Source organism: Camarhynchus parvulus, chromosome 3, assembly GCF_901933205.1.
Source record: "Camarhynchus parvulus chromosome 3, STF_HiC, whole genome shotgun sequence".
Classification (NCBI taxonomy): domain Eukaryota; kingdom Metazoa; phylum Chordata; class Aves; order Passeriformes; family Thraupidae; genus Camarhynchus; species Camarhynchus parvulus.
In genome coordinates, this window is record NC_044573.1 from 772,190 (window position 1) to 787,761 (window position 15,572).

The 15,572-nt window shown below is 42.3% G+C and overlaps 1 protein-coding gene across 3 annotated transcripts in view; it reads right to left on the minus strand.

The window, feature by feature from the left end:
- Positions 1-15,572, minus strand: part of PLCB4 (phospholipase C beta 4) — a 174,002-nt gene that overhangs the window by 9,727 nt on the left and 148,703 nt on the right. For all 3 annotated transcript variants that reach the window (XM_030944561.1, XM_030944562.1, XM_030944560.1), the window contains 7 exons: positions 15,260-15,348; positions 14,719-14,869; positions 11,986-12,035; positions 11,799-11,864; positions 11,337-11,452; positions 7,526-7,601; positions 3,287-3,462 (listed from right to left, as the gene is read on the minus strand). In XM_030944561.1, coding sequence (XP_030800421.1) covers positions 3,287-3,462; positions 7,526-7,601; positions 11,337-11,452; positions 11,799-11,864; positions 11,986-12,035; positions 14,719-14,869; positions 15,260-15,348 — 724 coding nt within the window. The remainder of the gene's footprint in view (positions 1-3,286; positions 3,463-7,525; positions 7,602-11,336; positions 11,453-11,798; positions 11,865-11,985; positions 12,036-14,718; positions 14,870-15,259; positions 15,349-15,572) is intronic.

The following is a 15,572-nucleotide window of genomic DNA, read 5'->3' on the forward strand; positions in this document are numbered from 1 at the left end:
CTATTAAAAAAACCCCACCACACAATTTTTCTCTCTCTCTCTCCGTTATTTTATCTGGAGTACATAATGCTTGTGAACAGTGCCTCGTGTCCCCAGTTCCTGACCTGCTGCAGGATCATCACCTCCAGGTCAGCCAAGGGAACTCAGTCTGGGGAGGCAGGGGGCTCAGCACCCCTGCAGCTCAATAAGCTTCAGGTTTTTAGCAGTATCTGCTACCTTCTGCTTTGTTTTTAAATGAGCCCAAAGCACAGACAGAAATTGCTTTTGTGCTGCCATGGAGGGAAAGCACCTTTCCTACAGCAGGCAGCATTTGAGATTATTGATCTCTGCTACAGCCCTGTGGCCTCTGCTGTGATATCCAACTGATTACCCAGCTCAGAGAGAGGGAAGTGGTGAGCACAGCCTGCTGAGAGCCTGCTCTGCTCCATGCTGCCCTCACAGATCCCCCTGTTCCTGGGGATAGACCTGGATTGTCTCCTGGCCTCTAGAGATAAGGACATCTCCTCCTACACACAATATATTACATTAAAAAGTTTACAAATTATCAAGTGTGATGCCTCTTTGGGGCATTATTATTCACATTTCAGTATTTCACAGTCCAAATTCTTCTGAAATATTCATAGATTCAGACACAGTCTTAAATTTGTTTTTAACAGCAAAGTCCCCTGTCTGCACATAATTCCCAAATAAGCAGAAACACACTAAACTGCAATGAATAAAGCAGAAAGAATATTGAAGGTTGTTGCTCCTGGGACAGCTGAACAAAGAGGCTTCTTGATATTTATATGGATGTAAATTATTAGATCTGGTTCTTAGTGCCTTTAAACACAGAGCAATACATGGACTGAACACAAATGATTTCTAATGAGAAAGCAAAATCCATGGCTAAGAATATAAGAATCATATACAAGAAATGATAGAGGGCTGCTTAAACAACATACAGACACAGAAATTCTAAACCCAAAGACTAAAATTATGAGAAAAAAACTTTTTTAAAAATTTAAGTTTTGCCTTAGTGTATATACACTGGTAGGCTGAAATGACAGCTTCTAGCAAAGTTAAGAGAACATGGAACTATGTATGGAAAAGAAAACAAAAAAATTACTTTTACAGGCCATATATTAGTAAATCATCTTCCAAGCATTCTGATGAATTTCAAGTAGGATGGAAAAAGATTACTCAAAAAAAAGAAAGTGACGTGATTTCCTGGGCTGATGCTGCCAAGTATGACTTAGAGGTACAGAACCAAGGGCTGCACCTTCCTCTGGCTAATAGTTTTTGAATGACGAATTTGTATAATAATTTAACAGTTTGTGGACTTGCTATTTGACTGGGTATGTTTTGCAGGACAGCTTGAAGAGATGGGTTAACCCAGAGATTAACATAAAGATGAGCTCAGTACGAGCCTTTTGCTGGGACAATTCTCTGCTGGATGAGAAGCTTGCAGCTCCCAGCATGTGTTCTCTCTGACGCAGAAACACGCTGCTTTTTCTCTCAGGAATTTTAAAAGTCATTCCAATTCCTTCTTCAAATGTGATTTGTTTCATTTCTTTTCTGCCCATGATTTTTATGTGAAAGGCGCTGAAGACAATTACGTATGAATCGACATATGAATATATATATTTTGTGTACACACATATTTTATCTCCATATCTTTTTAGGCTGCTTTGGATAAGAGAACATAGAATAAAAAAAAGATTCCTCTACTTACCATGATTTTTAGCACTGTGACTATAATGTGCATCTATTTGATTTCAAACAGGCAGGATGGTTAATTACAAAAGCATTAGTGTCATGTAGCATCTTCTGTGTGATCATAGCAAGATATTGTATGAAGATAACTCATCGGTCTAATGTAGCTTATCCTGCAGCCCCTTTTGACCTCCCTTCTCATGGATCTTTCTTACAGCCAGCAGTGCTATAAACACAAGTCCCCAGCTGACAGCAACTCCAAAGGATATTTCTGTATTTTATACTTCTCGGTTTTCAGCCTCCGAATTGGAGTTCCTGAGTAAAGTCAATGCAAACTACAAATGCCTCATCACCCCTGCTGCCTCTAAGGAGGTTCAGATGATCTAAATCAGCTAAGAAGCCCATTCCTACATCTACCATCTACCTGTTGGAGGTTAGAATTTTCCTTTTTTTTCTTTCTCTCAGAGAATTTTGTCCCATTTGTTGCTAAGAGACGATAATGACCGGGTACCTAAGAGAAACAAAATAAATGGCCAAAGTGGGAGAACGATGCAGGTGTACTCTCCTAGTGAGGGCCTTTCTTCTGGAGGGCAGAGGTAGTGGAAGATTTTGGCTGGGGGGTGAGGCTGGGCTCAGCTCCTCTGGCTGGTGGGATCGAAGGGGAGATGCTGTGGTTGCTGTGGGGAGAATTCGCCACCACTGTGGGGTTCTGTCTGCTATGACATTCTCCTACCGTGAGCAAGGCTCTGCTCCTACGAGCAGCTCTTGCACTGGGACCTTATTAACACCCAACCTCACTGGAAGGGATCCTCACCATCTCAGGGGAAGAGCCGGGACCCCGCATCCCTTGGGAGCCTCTCCAAGGGAGCCTCTCTGAGGGAGCCTCTCTGAGGGGGCCTCGCCGGGCCGTGTTTGGGAGCCAGGCCGCGCCGTTCCTCTGCCCCTGCTCCGGGGGTTTTCACTGCTCTGTAACCCCACACCCCGGCTCCTGCTGGAGCTGCAGAGTTTCTGCTGCATCTCCTGTCTGGGGCCTGCTGGCCCTGCCCTCCCAGCCCCGCTCCGAGGTTCCCCTCAGAGCCGTCGCTGCCCAGCCCGGCCGCCATCGCCGCGTGAGGGAGACGCGGCCGAGCCACGGCGCCCCCTGCTGGAGCGGGGTCAGCGCCCCGCCCGGCCGGCAGCCAGCAGCGCCCCTGGTGGCCGCGCCCGGAACTGCAGCGCAGGGAAAAGCGCCCCGCGGCGGGCGGGGCTCTGCTCTGGGGCTGCTGCTCTGTCTGTCTGTCTGTCTGTCTGCCCTATTACACACAGTAAAGAACTGCTGCTCCTTTTCCCACAGCTCTGCCTCACAGCCCCGCGATTTCAGAGCTATAATAATTTGGCGGGAAATGGGGTCATATTTTCCATTCCAAGAGGTTCTTGCCTTCCCCAGCAGACACATCTTTCACCAGGACACTACCTAACTCTTGCATGGCTGCTTCCTTCACTTCTACCCTGCATTCACCCAGTGCCTTTGGAGCTGTCAATGCAAAAAACTAAAGCATTACACAGAGCAGACGTAAACCAAGCACTCATTATCAGGCAGCACTGCCCTGCTCACCTGTCATGGGAGAATTTCAGCTGCTGGGTCTGCTGTTCGTGAGCGTTAATGAGCAGTTTCTTCAGCAGTTCGCACTGCTGGTTCAAGTGCAAGTCGCGGATTTCCTGCTCCTCGGCGCTGTGCGTGTTGATCATCTCAGACCACTCCTTGGTGTGCTGAGCCACAATCTCTTTGACCTGCAGGGGGGTAACACCAGCCCTGTTAGAGGCTCCAGCCAGAGCAACTCCTCCTGCTGCTGAAGGTGATGTAAAGACAAGCATAAAACGGGTTCTAAAGAACACAGCTAAATTGTGAAAAATGAAGTTGCACAAATGAAGCTGCTTCACAGATAGCAAAGCCACTGAGGGCACTGCTGGGTGGGTATAAAAGCAATGTAAACCAAACCCTACTATTAAGACACTATTACCTAAAGTGCCCTGAATAGAGTGGCTGAATAAATAGGCTCTTCACTGTATTACCATTGTTTTAATACCTTCTCTAACATCAAGCTAATAATAAACCAGCTTCATGCTTTTGTTGCCAAGAAAAATATATGTATTGAAAGTACTGAACTTAACAATGGAAAAAAGTAGTGAGCAGGATTTCTCTGAGGGCTTAAAGATAGCCTTTGATTTTGTGGAGACAGTTTCACAAACACAGAGCATTTACAGAGAAATCCTGCATTTAGTACAACCTGAATCTGAAGATGGGCTACCTATCTTTGTTTTATAGTCATTAAGTCAGCAGGGAATCTGACAAGTATTCTTCTCTTGCTTATCTCCCAGGCCTCACAAGAATAATGAGATTAAAGTTTTGGAATGTTCCCAAGAGACAGTATTAAGAAGCCTAAATCACCAGAGTTGTTATTATAATATCTTGTGCTCATTGATTTCAAAAAGAAGTTAATAGAAAGATATGCTTTAATAACCTTTAATGATTATCTTTGGGTATTTTGACATGCTATCCTACTTCTCCATAAATGGTATACAAAATGTGCCTCCCAATAAATCCACCTTCAGGTAATCATTTCAACTACAACCACTAACATCTGGATCATCTTCCAAGAAAGCAAACTTGATCCTTTTTAACAAAAATTGCCACCATTTTGCTTAGAAAGTGAGAGAATAGTGGAAGAATGAAAGTGATAGAATTATGCAAACCCCAGCTAAATATCTTAGCTGGGGTTTGCATAACGAAGAACAGATTGTCTTGCACACAGTGGTGAAGGTGAAAAAAGTGGAGATTTTATCAGCCCCAGTCTCCATTCTGCCCTGGAGAGGCTCCTCTGAAGGGTCTCTCACCTAAAGCTCGTGTTGCCCAATAAAGAAGGGATCTAATGAAATAAAGAAGTAAGTAATTCTGGAACAGAGCAGGATGACTACTACTACCTGAAAGTCAGATTTGCACTTAACTACAGCTAAATGGTGGTCTCATATCAAAACAGGTACAAGCAGCTGATGGAGAGCAACCTGGAGTTTTCTGCAGAAAACAACAAAAGCCTTTTGAGGCAGAAGTTGGTATGACTAACACAAGTCCAACTGATCAGGGTGCTTAAGAGTCACTGTGCCTCCAGCAAAACAAGCCATGCTTCTTTTTGTGCCTGTGGGGAAGTGTACAACTAAGCCCAGAGCCTGTCAGCCATGAAATGATATGAAGGATGTGGTGCAGTTTGTGGGAGTAGAGTTTTTAATAAGGTGTTCATCAGCACTGCCTTCAGAGCCTGAAAAACATGAGGATTCATTTTTAAAATGAGTACAAATAAATGCTTGGATGTTGTGAAGGAAGAAAAATGAACTTTTCAGAGGGGGTTTTCAGAGGTTGAGGGGCAGCATAGCTGAAATGACTATTTAATTTTTACTGGGCTGTGCTCTTGTCCTACTTTCTGCTATTAAGGCAGTGTTGCTCGTCCTAAAGGATAGGAAAAACAAGCATTAGCTTCCTTCTGTCTTTCTGTTCTGCAGCCTGAGTTTGTAAGGCTGTCCTTTCATCTGTTCCTACACCGGGCCTAAGAGACTAATTAAAATCCTGATAAGGAACCTTCTTTTGCACAGCATATATGCAAGAAGTTTGTTTAGTCACTAAGTTCAAGCAGGAATGATCTTTGAAGTAATCTTTCCTTTTTTTGCTTTTCATCCTCTGCCCTCTTGATATGGGGACCGACTTTGCTAATGCAGGCGAGTAATTTGCATGTGCTAGGTTAATTGTGTGGGAAGTACACGCTGGGACATTCAGATTTCATTTCAATATTTTATGTCAAACTCGGGCTGGATGTTTGCTCATGACAGGAAGAGCTTTGGAGATGAAAAGGTCTCTTTGGTGCTCAAGGTGTCTGCAGGCACAGAGCTGTGCTGGAGGACATGAGCTGTAATTAAAGATGAATTATGTTTGACTCTGATATATCAAAATTAGTGGGCCAAATGCTGAGAAATGCTGAACAACTGTTAATTAATCAAACTCCCACTATATCAGTGTAATGCATTCAGCATCTCAGAATTTAATCTATTTTAATTGCACCTACCTTCATCTAAGATAAGAGTTAATTTCCCTATGGTCTTGAGCACCATTTGCCAACCTGTTGCTTGCAAACTTTGAATGATCTCCAGGAATAATTCAAGGGCCCACACACAGCAGGTGAAACAAAAGAGGTTGGTAAATAATCTGGAGAATTTTGATGGAACCACAGTCAGCAGGACATTGAAAATCATTAGAGGAATCCTCAGAAGGGGATGATTTACAGAGAGTTCTTTGGGAATTATCCAGTAATCAGAAGCTTGAAATTTCAAGTCTTATATTGAAGTCTTACATTTCAAATCTTACATTTAAGTCTCCTTTCAAAATGTCATCCTAAAACCTGACATGGGAGTGGACAAAAAATCAATCTTTTTTTTCCAGGTATGGATTAAATTAAAGGGAACCATTTTGAAAGCAGGATTTTGAAAGGAGCAGGGCTCAGAAACTGAATATATTCGTGGAAAGGGAGAACATGAGTCACATTTATTGGATTTGGAAGATTAATGAACATTTGGATGTTCCTTGTGTACAAATGACACCTAACTCCAGACTATGAGTGATTCAGGTGAGAGAGAGATCAGAGCAAATAGATTTCTGTGCAATGTAATTTCAAACGAGTTTTGGAGCTTATGTCTGGATGATGGGGAGCCAGTGCTCCTCAGAGAGTTTGTTTCACTAAGAGAGGAATGAATTGTTTTGGTTTTTTGACTTAAAATTTGCTTTTATTTAAGGAAAGGGTTCTGGACTTTTCATAGGGGAAGAAGATAGAGAGATAAGAGAGTCCTTTAGGTTTTCTTCCTGGGGGTTCGCTACATCTACAGCTGAGAGGGCAGCAGGAAAGCAAACCGTGTTTAGAAAATGAGAATCTTCTCCCCATGAAACAATAAAACCAAAGAATAAAGTTCAAAGAAGGCCAGATAAAAATTAACTTGTTCTAGCCCCAAAGATGTGACTGTGTTTGTGTGTATTTTCTGTTCTTGTCTGATTCTTTTCACAGGCTTCAGCCTCCAGTACTGCCCTCCCTCCAGCTGACTTGTACACGGGTGAGCTCCTGGTGTCCCTGCCACCTTTAGTCTGGCCAGCTTGCAGAACTGTCAGCAGCACCTGGATAAGCCTTCCAAAGGGACAGGAAGCCAGTGCACACAGCAGGGGGACAGAAGGACTGAGGAAACAGCTCTGAGCAACTCCAGGGGAGCCAGGAGTTGAGAACAGCTTTTCCAAATCAGCTGAGGCTGAGTCCCAGGGCACTGTTACTCCCCAGGACCTTGGAGAAACAAAGCAACAAAGCCATGGGAAAGAAACAAAACAAAATAACCCTAGAAATAGGAAGGCATTTGGCTCAAGAGCAGCTTAGGCTCCTCATTCCCTAAGGAACTGACTACCAAGGCAAGGCAACAACAATGGAAAATGAAATGGAAACTTCTTTATGTATGTATTTTGGGAATGTATTTAGCATCCAAATTTCATATAACACATATTCTTTGTTTAATTAGAGCTGACACAAATGACCAGTTTCACTTCACAAGGCATGAATATAGCACTTTCTTCAAAAATTTCAAAACAGCAGGAAATTGATGTTGCTTTAAAAATTTTTTAAGAAACACTTTTAGAACTCAATTACTCCTATTCTTTTCAACGTGTTATTATTGCTGAAAATTATTCATATGCTTCCAAGAAAATTAACTACCACTTGGGTCTCAAAATCTCTCTTCCAGAAGTTGCATGTGTTAAAATTGGCTGTTTGCTTACCTTAGATTTGTGATCTGATGTTAGTGTCTGAATTTTAATTTCCGTTTCTTTCTTCAATTCAACGCAATTACTTCCTCTAAAAAAAAAAGAAAAATTGCAAATGTGTGCCACAAGTTAAACATCTCCCCATTCAGTCAGCACTTACTAATTAAAATGTTAATCAAAGTTGAAGTGCTGCACCGTATTGGAATGCAATTATTTCTTCTGGCAATTCATTCACAACTTACAAAATATTGTTGGATTCATGATCAGTCAATTCAAACACCACATGATTAATTCTAGATTGGCCCAGCAATTATTCTGTTGCTGAGGATGTGTCAGGCATCTCCATTTATGACACTTGGTTCCTTTTCCAGGCTTATAATGCCTTGCCAAGAAAAACCAGTTTCTGCCTGAGAACTTACAGGCCTATCCTTGCCATGATTTTAGACTCTGTTTTAAAAGTAATTTGGTTACTTGTATTTAGTTTGAGGCAGAGAAAACCACGCAATCTCAATAATTACCTCCCAGGGTGATGGGTATACTAAATCTGGACACCTACAGAAAGTGTGGGTGTCCCTCTGTGAAAATAAGTGAATATAAAGGAGGGGCCTGAATTATTACTGGAATAAAACAGCATCTTGAGACAAGTCTGTTTGGACACCACTGCAATATTTCTGAGTTGGATCACCCACTGATGCAAAGTGATGCAGCTCTGTGTCTGGACAGGGACATGTTCATTTATCAGCTGCAGCTGGCCCTAGTAAGGATGGTCATTGCTGACTGCAGTCACATAAATCCATGTTTGCTCCAGAAAAGGAGATTTATGAAACTCTTAACAAGTTTAAATCCCATTTTCATATCAAAGTACGGCTAAACTTATGGAAATTAGCAGAAAATTTTATCATCAAACAGTACCAGGAAAGCCCTTACCGAAAATAGTGTGTCTTGTTTTCCCAAGGGCTGCAAGTCATTTATTTTCTACCCAGAGCAAGGGAAATTTTGTAGGTATTTCTAACACTGATTTGACTTTGGAAGCAATCTAAAGTCATAGAGAGAGGTTCTGGCCACTGTTACCTGTGCCTGAAAAACCCAGCAGCTGAAAGGGAAGCGCCTTTGGCAACACTGGGATCAGGGTGTGGCTGCCATGGAATATTTGGTTTGGTGATCAGTATGAAAGACACTGATTCTGAGGTGTGAATCAGGCATACTTCATCCCAAAACAGCCTCATTGGTTCAGTCACTGGACTCTTCAGAATCCCAGACACCCAAACCACCAGCTGATCCTGCCTCTGGAAACAGCTTTCATCCTGTGCCAAGGCAGCTCCCAGCCCTTTTGGAGCCTGGGATAATGGAAAATGGGATTGTCCCCAGCTGGGGTGGCACAGCCCATGGCTGAACCAGAGTCACAGCTGGGGACAAACAGCCAGGGCCAGCCCAACAAGCCAGGGTCACCTCCAACCTCACACACACACTTGTATTTCTGGGCAGTCCAATCAACCAGAAGGATCTTTATGTGCCCTGACTCCAGTTCAGAGTGGGAACACAACCATACCTATTCCCGTATGCCCCTCTGGGATTTGTAAGCATTTCAAGTGCATGACAGAAATAGCACAGGGAGCAAAATCCTGTCCATCTGTCAGTGAATTAGCATGAGATTAAAACATCCTACTTTGCTGAACAATATGCAGTTGGCATTTGTCACACCATGTGGCAGAAATGGACCACAAAAAACAGTGCACAACAAGATCAGAAGAGAAAGCTGTCTTTACACCTATCAAAGGCCTTTTTATCAGGAAATAATCTGACCATTTCAATATGAATGCCTTGAAAACATGTTCTACAAGTTCTCTTACAACTTTTATTCCTTGCAAATGCTCCAGAATGATAGCCAAGGAAATGGAGCATGTCCTGTACCCACTGAACCCAGGACTCTGGATTCATCAGATCATTTAAGTTCAATTAAATTTCTAAGTGTCAAAAATGCATTCACTTTTAAGCATGTCCTTTAATACTCTGCACAGCTGGGCTGGGCATAAGTACCTTGCAGAATGGGCTTTCAGGGCTCACCATGAAGGAAGCCTTCAAAATATTTTGCTGTGGCATTAAGAAGTGTTTTCACATCAGGTCTGTCAGGTACTGATTCTGATTTGGCTGTTAATCAGATGCACACAGTTAGTCTTGTAAAACTGAAAGAGCCATCAGGTGACTGGGAGCTCTGGAGTCCATGGAAGCACAGAACTGGGGTAAGGAACAGTGGCTGGCTTTGCACTGAAGCTGCTTCAAAAGTGGTCATTTCCAGTTTTATTTTTAACTCATAATATGAAACCAGCAAACAGGCTTTGGTGTCCATGCATTATAAAATTAAGAAAAGATGCTGCAAGCGGCCAATGAAGTGACCTCAAACTGTGAATCAAACTATGGACTGCTGTGATACTTGTCCCCTTTTGGGGTGATCCGAGAGCATTGTTATCCAGGATTTCCCCATATTTATTGCACAGAGACAGCCATTTCCACCTTGACCTTCCTGGCACACCTTCCTTTCCTTGGCTGCTCTGTCTGGACAGGCAGAGGCACTGGCTCCTCCCCAGGCCAACAGGAACACTGAGATTCTTAAACACCAGAGCTCAGGGAAACCTTTCTGCCCCACAATAATCATGGTGCAATGCCCAGAGCTCACTTCTCTGTCACTGTAGGAAATAACCTGACTGTAACTAAAAATGCAGCTGTATCAGTAACCTTCTGCTGTTTGTATTCAATGAAATTGAATCAAAGCCACATTAAATTAATCAATCCTGCAGCTGTCCCCTCTCTGCTTGGAGAAGTAGTGATTTTCTGGAAGAAACTCCATTGATTATAAGTATTTGTGTGCTTACAGCATGAACTGCGAGCTTTCTTCTGACAGTCCTGCCTCTGTTCCTTTGGCAGTTTACAACATGTGCACTCAAAACCCCTCCACCATTCCAAATGATGTAAAGAAAAAGCATTCTTGGAGGAGCCCAGTGCCAAACAGGCATCTATGTTCAGTATTCAGTGGGTGAGCTGCTGCCAGATGACAACAATATGAAATTAGGAGCAACTGTTAGCATGGCTGGCTATGGAACTCCAGTTATTTCTGCTGTCTCAATGAATTTCCAGTGACACAGGGAAAGCTGGAGAGCAGAAACTGCTGCCAGGTGAGCAGCAAGGCAGCAGCAGGTCCTGCCCCTGAGCTCCAAATTAGAATTAGGAATTCTAGTGAAGTCCTCAGCATCTTCCAGAACCTTTTTGGGACAAACAGGAGACTCACACAGATAATATGCCATGACATAAGCTTGTGCAAGCCAAAACTCCACTCCAGTCAAAGCTGTAAGACTCATTTATCCCAGCTGAGGATCTGTAAGTTTTTTGTCAAAAAGAAACTTCAACTCAACAGCACAGCAAGAGTCTATTATTTTCAAACAGTCAGGATTTAAAAGCCAGCTTTTCCCCTAAAATCCAAACATTGCCACTTTCTGGTGACTAGAGCTGTTGAGGACCTTAGTCTGCTCTCACTGAACACAACAGTGACATTGCCTGGGGAGTGCATGAGCCCACACCAGAACACAGAAATAAAATTAGAGGCAAATCCTTTGCTTTTACTTTTAAAATTCTGACAGCAGAAGACTGGAGAAAGGCAGAGTGAGCCCAGCATTTATGGGCCATTGCTAGAGCTCATTCTCAGGCTGAACTATGATTCTGCTTCAAGCTGCAATGCCCTTTTTTATCAAACACTTTATTCCAGACCACAGTAGCATAAGAGACCAAATCTATTTTAAGTCTAAAGAAAAAATAATTAAAAAAAAAATCTTACCCCTTCTTCTTGATTGCCTTCTCCAACATTTTCTCATATGACACCTTTTCTTTGTCATACTGGGCCACTATTTTGTCAATCTGTGTGCAGTGCAACTTCTGCATGGCACTGTGCTCCTGGAAAACAGCAGCGCCCTACCATTAGGTCACTGGATATTTGAGGGACAATTTCCTTACAGCCTGGAAAATATCAGTGTACAAATGGACAGTTCTGACAATGGAAGGGGGAGCCCTGAGTGTTTGCACGGGTCACACAAGGTGCACCCAGCCTCAGGCAGACACACAAAGGGCTGCCCAAGGGAAAGTGTGCTCCCTGCACACATTGCAGTCCATGTAAACATGCCTGCCTTTCTTGGGAGTCCAGCTACCACCTCTTAGTCTTCCCCTATAATTTAATTAGGAACTGCCTGTGCTAGTGAGGAACTGTTTAAAATGAGGCTCAGAGAACTCTTACTGATCATACCTTGGCATGCTTCTTCTTTAAGGCATTCAGCTCTTTCTGCTGTTTCTTTAAATGTTTTATATAAGCCTGAAAAAAGAGAAGCTGGATCAATTCCTCTGTGGCCATATTGACTTCAGCCAGGTAAAATCCTGGCTACTGAAAACAAAAAATTAGGAGCACCGCCTGAGAAGCTTGTGTCAATACTTACCTTCATTTGCTTTAAATCTTCTATCTTCACTTGAGGAATAAGGTCTATACCTGGGAAGGTATCGATACAGTTTATCTAAAACTTCATACATGCTAGTAATCTCATATTCAAAATTTGAGTTTTATCACAGCAACCTACATTTAACTTAACAATTAATCAATTAATGTTTTTCACCACATGAAAAAAATAATCACAGGTTAATGAGAAAATTTTTCATCAAGATCTAGCTAAAATACAGTAATTTCCTTTTCCCATGCACTCTTCAATCAATTGCCTTGTGGAAAAAGAATTGAATCAATGAGTGTATTTTAATCTCTTACAGTTCTGGACTGAAGTGTCAAAACAGCAATCTAAGAATTGAAAAAAGGTCATTTTTGCAAACACAGCAAACCATTTATGAATATTAAAACACCTTCAGAATTTTGGTCCCTAGCTGGAGATTGCTCTGGCACCACTTCTTGCAGTGGGGAGTTTCTTGGGTAGAGCTCTACATGACTACAAAACTGGGGTGGGCCTAGGTGTGCTGCTCCTCAGGTTAAAACACAGGAGGGAAAATCAACTTACACCCTGTGTGGTAATAGAAATAAAATTTCCATTTTGCTTAATAGCAGGCTATGGGAAAAGGAGCAAAAGTGTGCTCCAAGACTAAAGGAGAGTTAAAAAATGAAGGAGAAAAAAAAAACCCAAAAGAAGTGAAAATTCTGATGAAATTTCAATCACACAAGACTAACAGCACTATGTAGAATGAAAATAAAATGAGTGAAAAGGTTTTGGTCACTTTAACTGCAATGCAAACAAAACCTGATCTCATTTAATGTTTATGCTTTAATAAATGCGTTGTGACATATAAAGGGCTTTTTGAAAGCTACTAAGCACATCCTACATGTAAGCGTTAATAAAAATGCCAATACAAATGCCACGAGAGTTGTAATTTTCAGGTTTTCCTGAGGTTTCACACAGAAACGTTGGCCTGTGTATAAATGCACTGCAAACATATTTAGTTATTTAGTTAACTGCTCTTAATAATGTCTATGGACTGTAAGATTTCCCTTGCCTTGAAAAGGACTTTCTGGCTTTTAAGGTGAATTTAACTGGAAAATGCTCAGACACTGTAAAAAGAAAAAAAAAAGGGGCAGGGGTTGAAGAGGCAGGCGATCTCCTTAGGGAATATGACTATTTTCTTTTCTTAGGAGCATAAGACTCTGCTCAAGTATATGGTATCAACACTAGTCTAGTAAATGAGACAGGAGCAGGCACAGATAGAGGCTGAAGTTTTCAAAAACACAAATGATTTGACTCTTACTGAAAATCTGAGACCAAAAAAACTCTCACATCCTTGTGTATTTCAAAGCCTTCCCCATTTTGCTGCTCAAGTAACTTCTAACAGCAAGATGAACTGTGTATTTTAACAGAGGGAGAATTATTCATATCACAGTAAATCACAGAGATAAGAAACACAAAGTAAGGATCATTACACGGGATGTAGAAATGAGCAGCTCTATTTTAACATGCAAGAACAGGGATGAAAACTGCAGTCAGGAGAGTGTTAGGCACTGAGACCTCAGGCCTGCAGCAGGCTGCTGGCTTTCTAAGCAGGCTTCCTCAGGATTTTATCTTAAAGCATTTACTGCATAGAACCACTACACAGGACATTTCCTCAGCTGTCCAGGCTCCATGGCCAGTAGGAATCTGTCACCCCAGCAAACTTCAAGTTTGATTAATGCACACTAACACTTGTGCACCTTGGTCATAGTACATGAAATGAAAACACCTCACTGCATGGAGTGACCTGGGGGTCACACCAGGGGAGAACTTCTGAAGAGTTCAGGTGCCAGAGACAACTGAGGCTTTGAGTCACTGCCAAGTGACTCCAGGGAAATGGCACTTGGGATCTCAGGAGATCCCTTCCCCAGAGTGTACCCAGCCATGTGGGCTTAAATCTGAGACCAAGAACCCTCTGTGCTCCTCCTCCCTCCTGGCAATACCCTTGGGCAAAGCTGGATGAGTGAGAGCCACATCCCAATTCTTGTGGTCCACTCAGAAATATTTATTGTCTTTCATTCAGCTGTACAAATCTGCTTTCTTGCTTAATCTTCATTACCTGTGATGATATGGGAGAAACAAATAATCCCATTTGACTGTATAAAATGACTTTGTAGAATGGTGAAGAGTTAGGAAAAAAATACTTATTCATTTATAAATGAGCACATCTAATTTTTTTTTCCAATAAACATGCCATTTCCATAAGCATTATTCAGAGTAAAACCACACTGTGAAAACATTTCTAATTGTTGGGAAATCTCTACAGAATCCAGTGAATTCTAAATACCTTTAATTACTTAACTCTGCAACCCGGCCAAGGGATTTGTGAGGGGAGAAAAAAGCAGAAGAGTTTCTGTGGACTGTGCCAGATAATAGTCACTCCTGCTGGCACTCCTCCAGGAATCCTTACTAGTAAACTATTCCCAGAGCCATGCAGGTCATGTGTACAACACACAGATAAAATAAACCCCTGGCTGCTTACCAGAGGTGTGCAGCTACACCAAGAGGCACTGTGTGAAATAAAGCTGCACTGCCTGTACACAGGCATTTCAGCAACACACTGCATTCGTTTGCAATGAGGCAGAGACGCCTCCCAATGGCAGGATGCTAAGGAGGAGTGTAACCCCAGAATGAAACCTGAGAAATGAGTGTTGCCCTGTGAACCCCCAGGGCACAGCAGGACCTGGGTACCTTTCTTGGCGTCGGTGCCAGAGCCCAAGCCCGCGGTGGTGCTGGGCCGGAGCTCAGAGCTGCTCTGAGGAGTCACAGTGGCTTTGGGGTTGTTGGCCTTCCCCTTCCTGTCGTTCTTGGAAGTGTCATTTGGTACATCAGCTATGTCACTCTGAAAGAAACATCAGAACACATTGACTGCTCTTTTGCCTGCAGTGTAAAAAGCTGGGAACATTTCTGAGTGGCTTACTTTAAACATAATGAAATTACAACATATTTTCAAACAACACCATAGAAAAGCATTTGTAACCTATTCCAAGTAGCTACTTACTAAAACACAACTTATTCCCCATTTATTAAAATCTCTCCTCCTAAAGGAGATATTAATGTGATCCATGAAAAGCCAGTCAGTATTTCAGTAACTGACATAAGGCAGACAAAGAAGCTTATATTTGAAAATGAGAAGTGATCAGGTGCATTGACTGGAGAAGGACCAGTGCACTTTAAATAAAGAGCACAGCATGGACAGAAGTGGGTTGTGTTTGTCACTGACTGTACTTACAGTTTCAATGCCCATGGCTCTCATTTGGTCTGCTCTTTTTTCTGTGATAGACAAAAATTTCTTTGGATCTGATAAAGCATCCACGATATCTGTAAGAAAAAAAAAATCAACTTTTTGTGAGCTTTGGAGGCATCTGGAAATGAGTATTTTACAAAAGCTCTCTTCTATCCCTGTTATTATGAGACATGGCTTGCAACAGGAGCCCAGCTTTCTGCAGCGAATTTGGCAGGACTGAAGTGCTTATTCCCACAGCACCTGGAACACGGAACAGTTCTTAATGCACCAAGGCGTGGTTTTAATCCAGAATGTTATT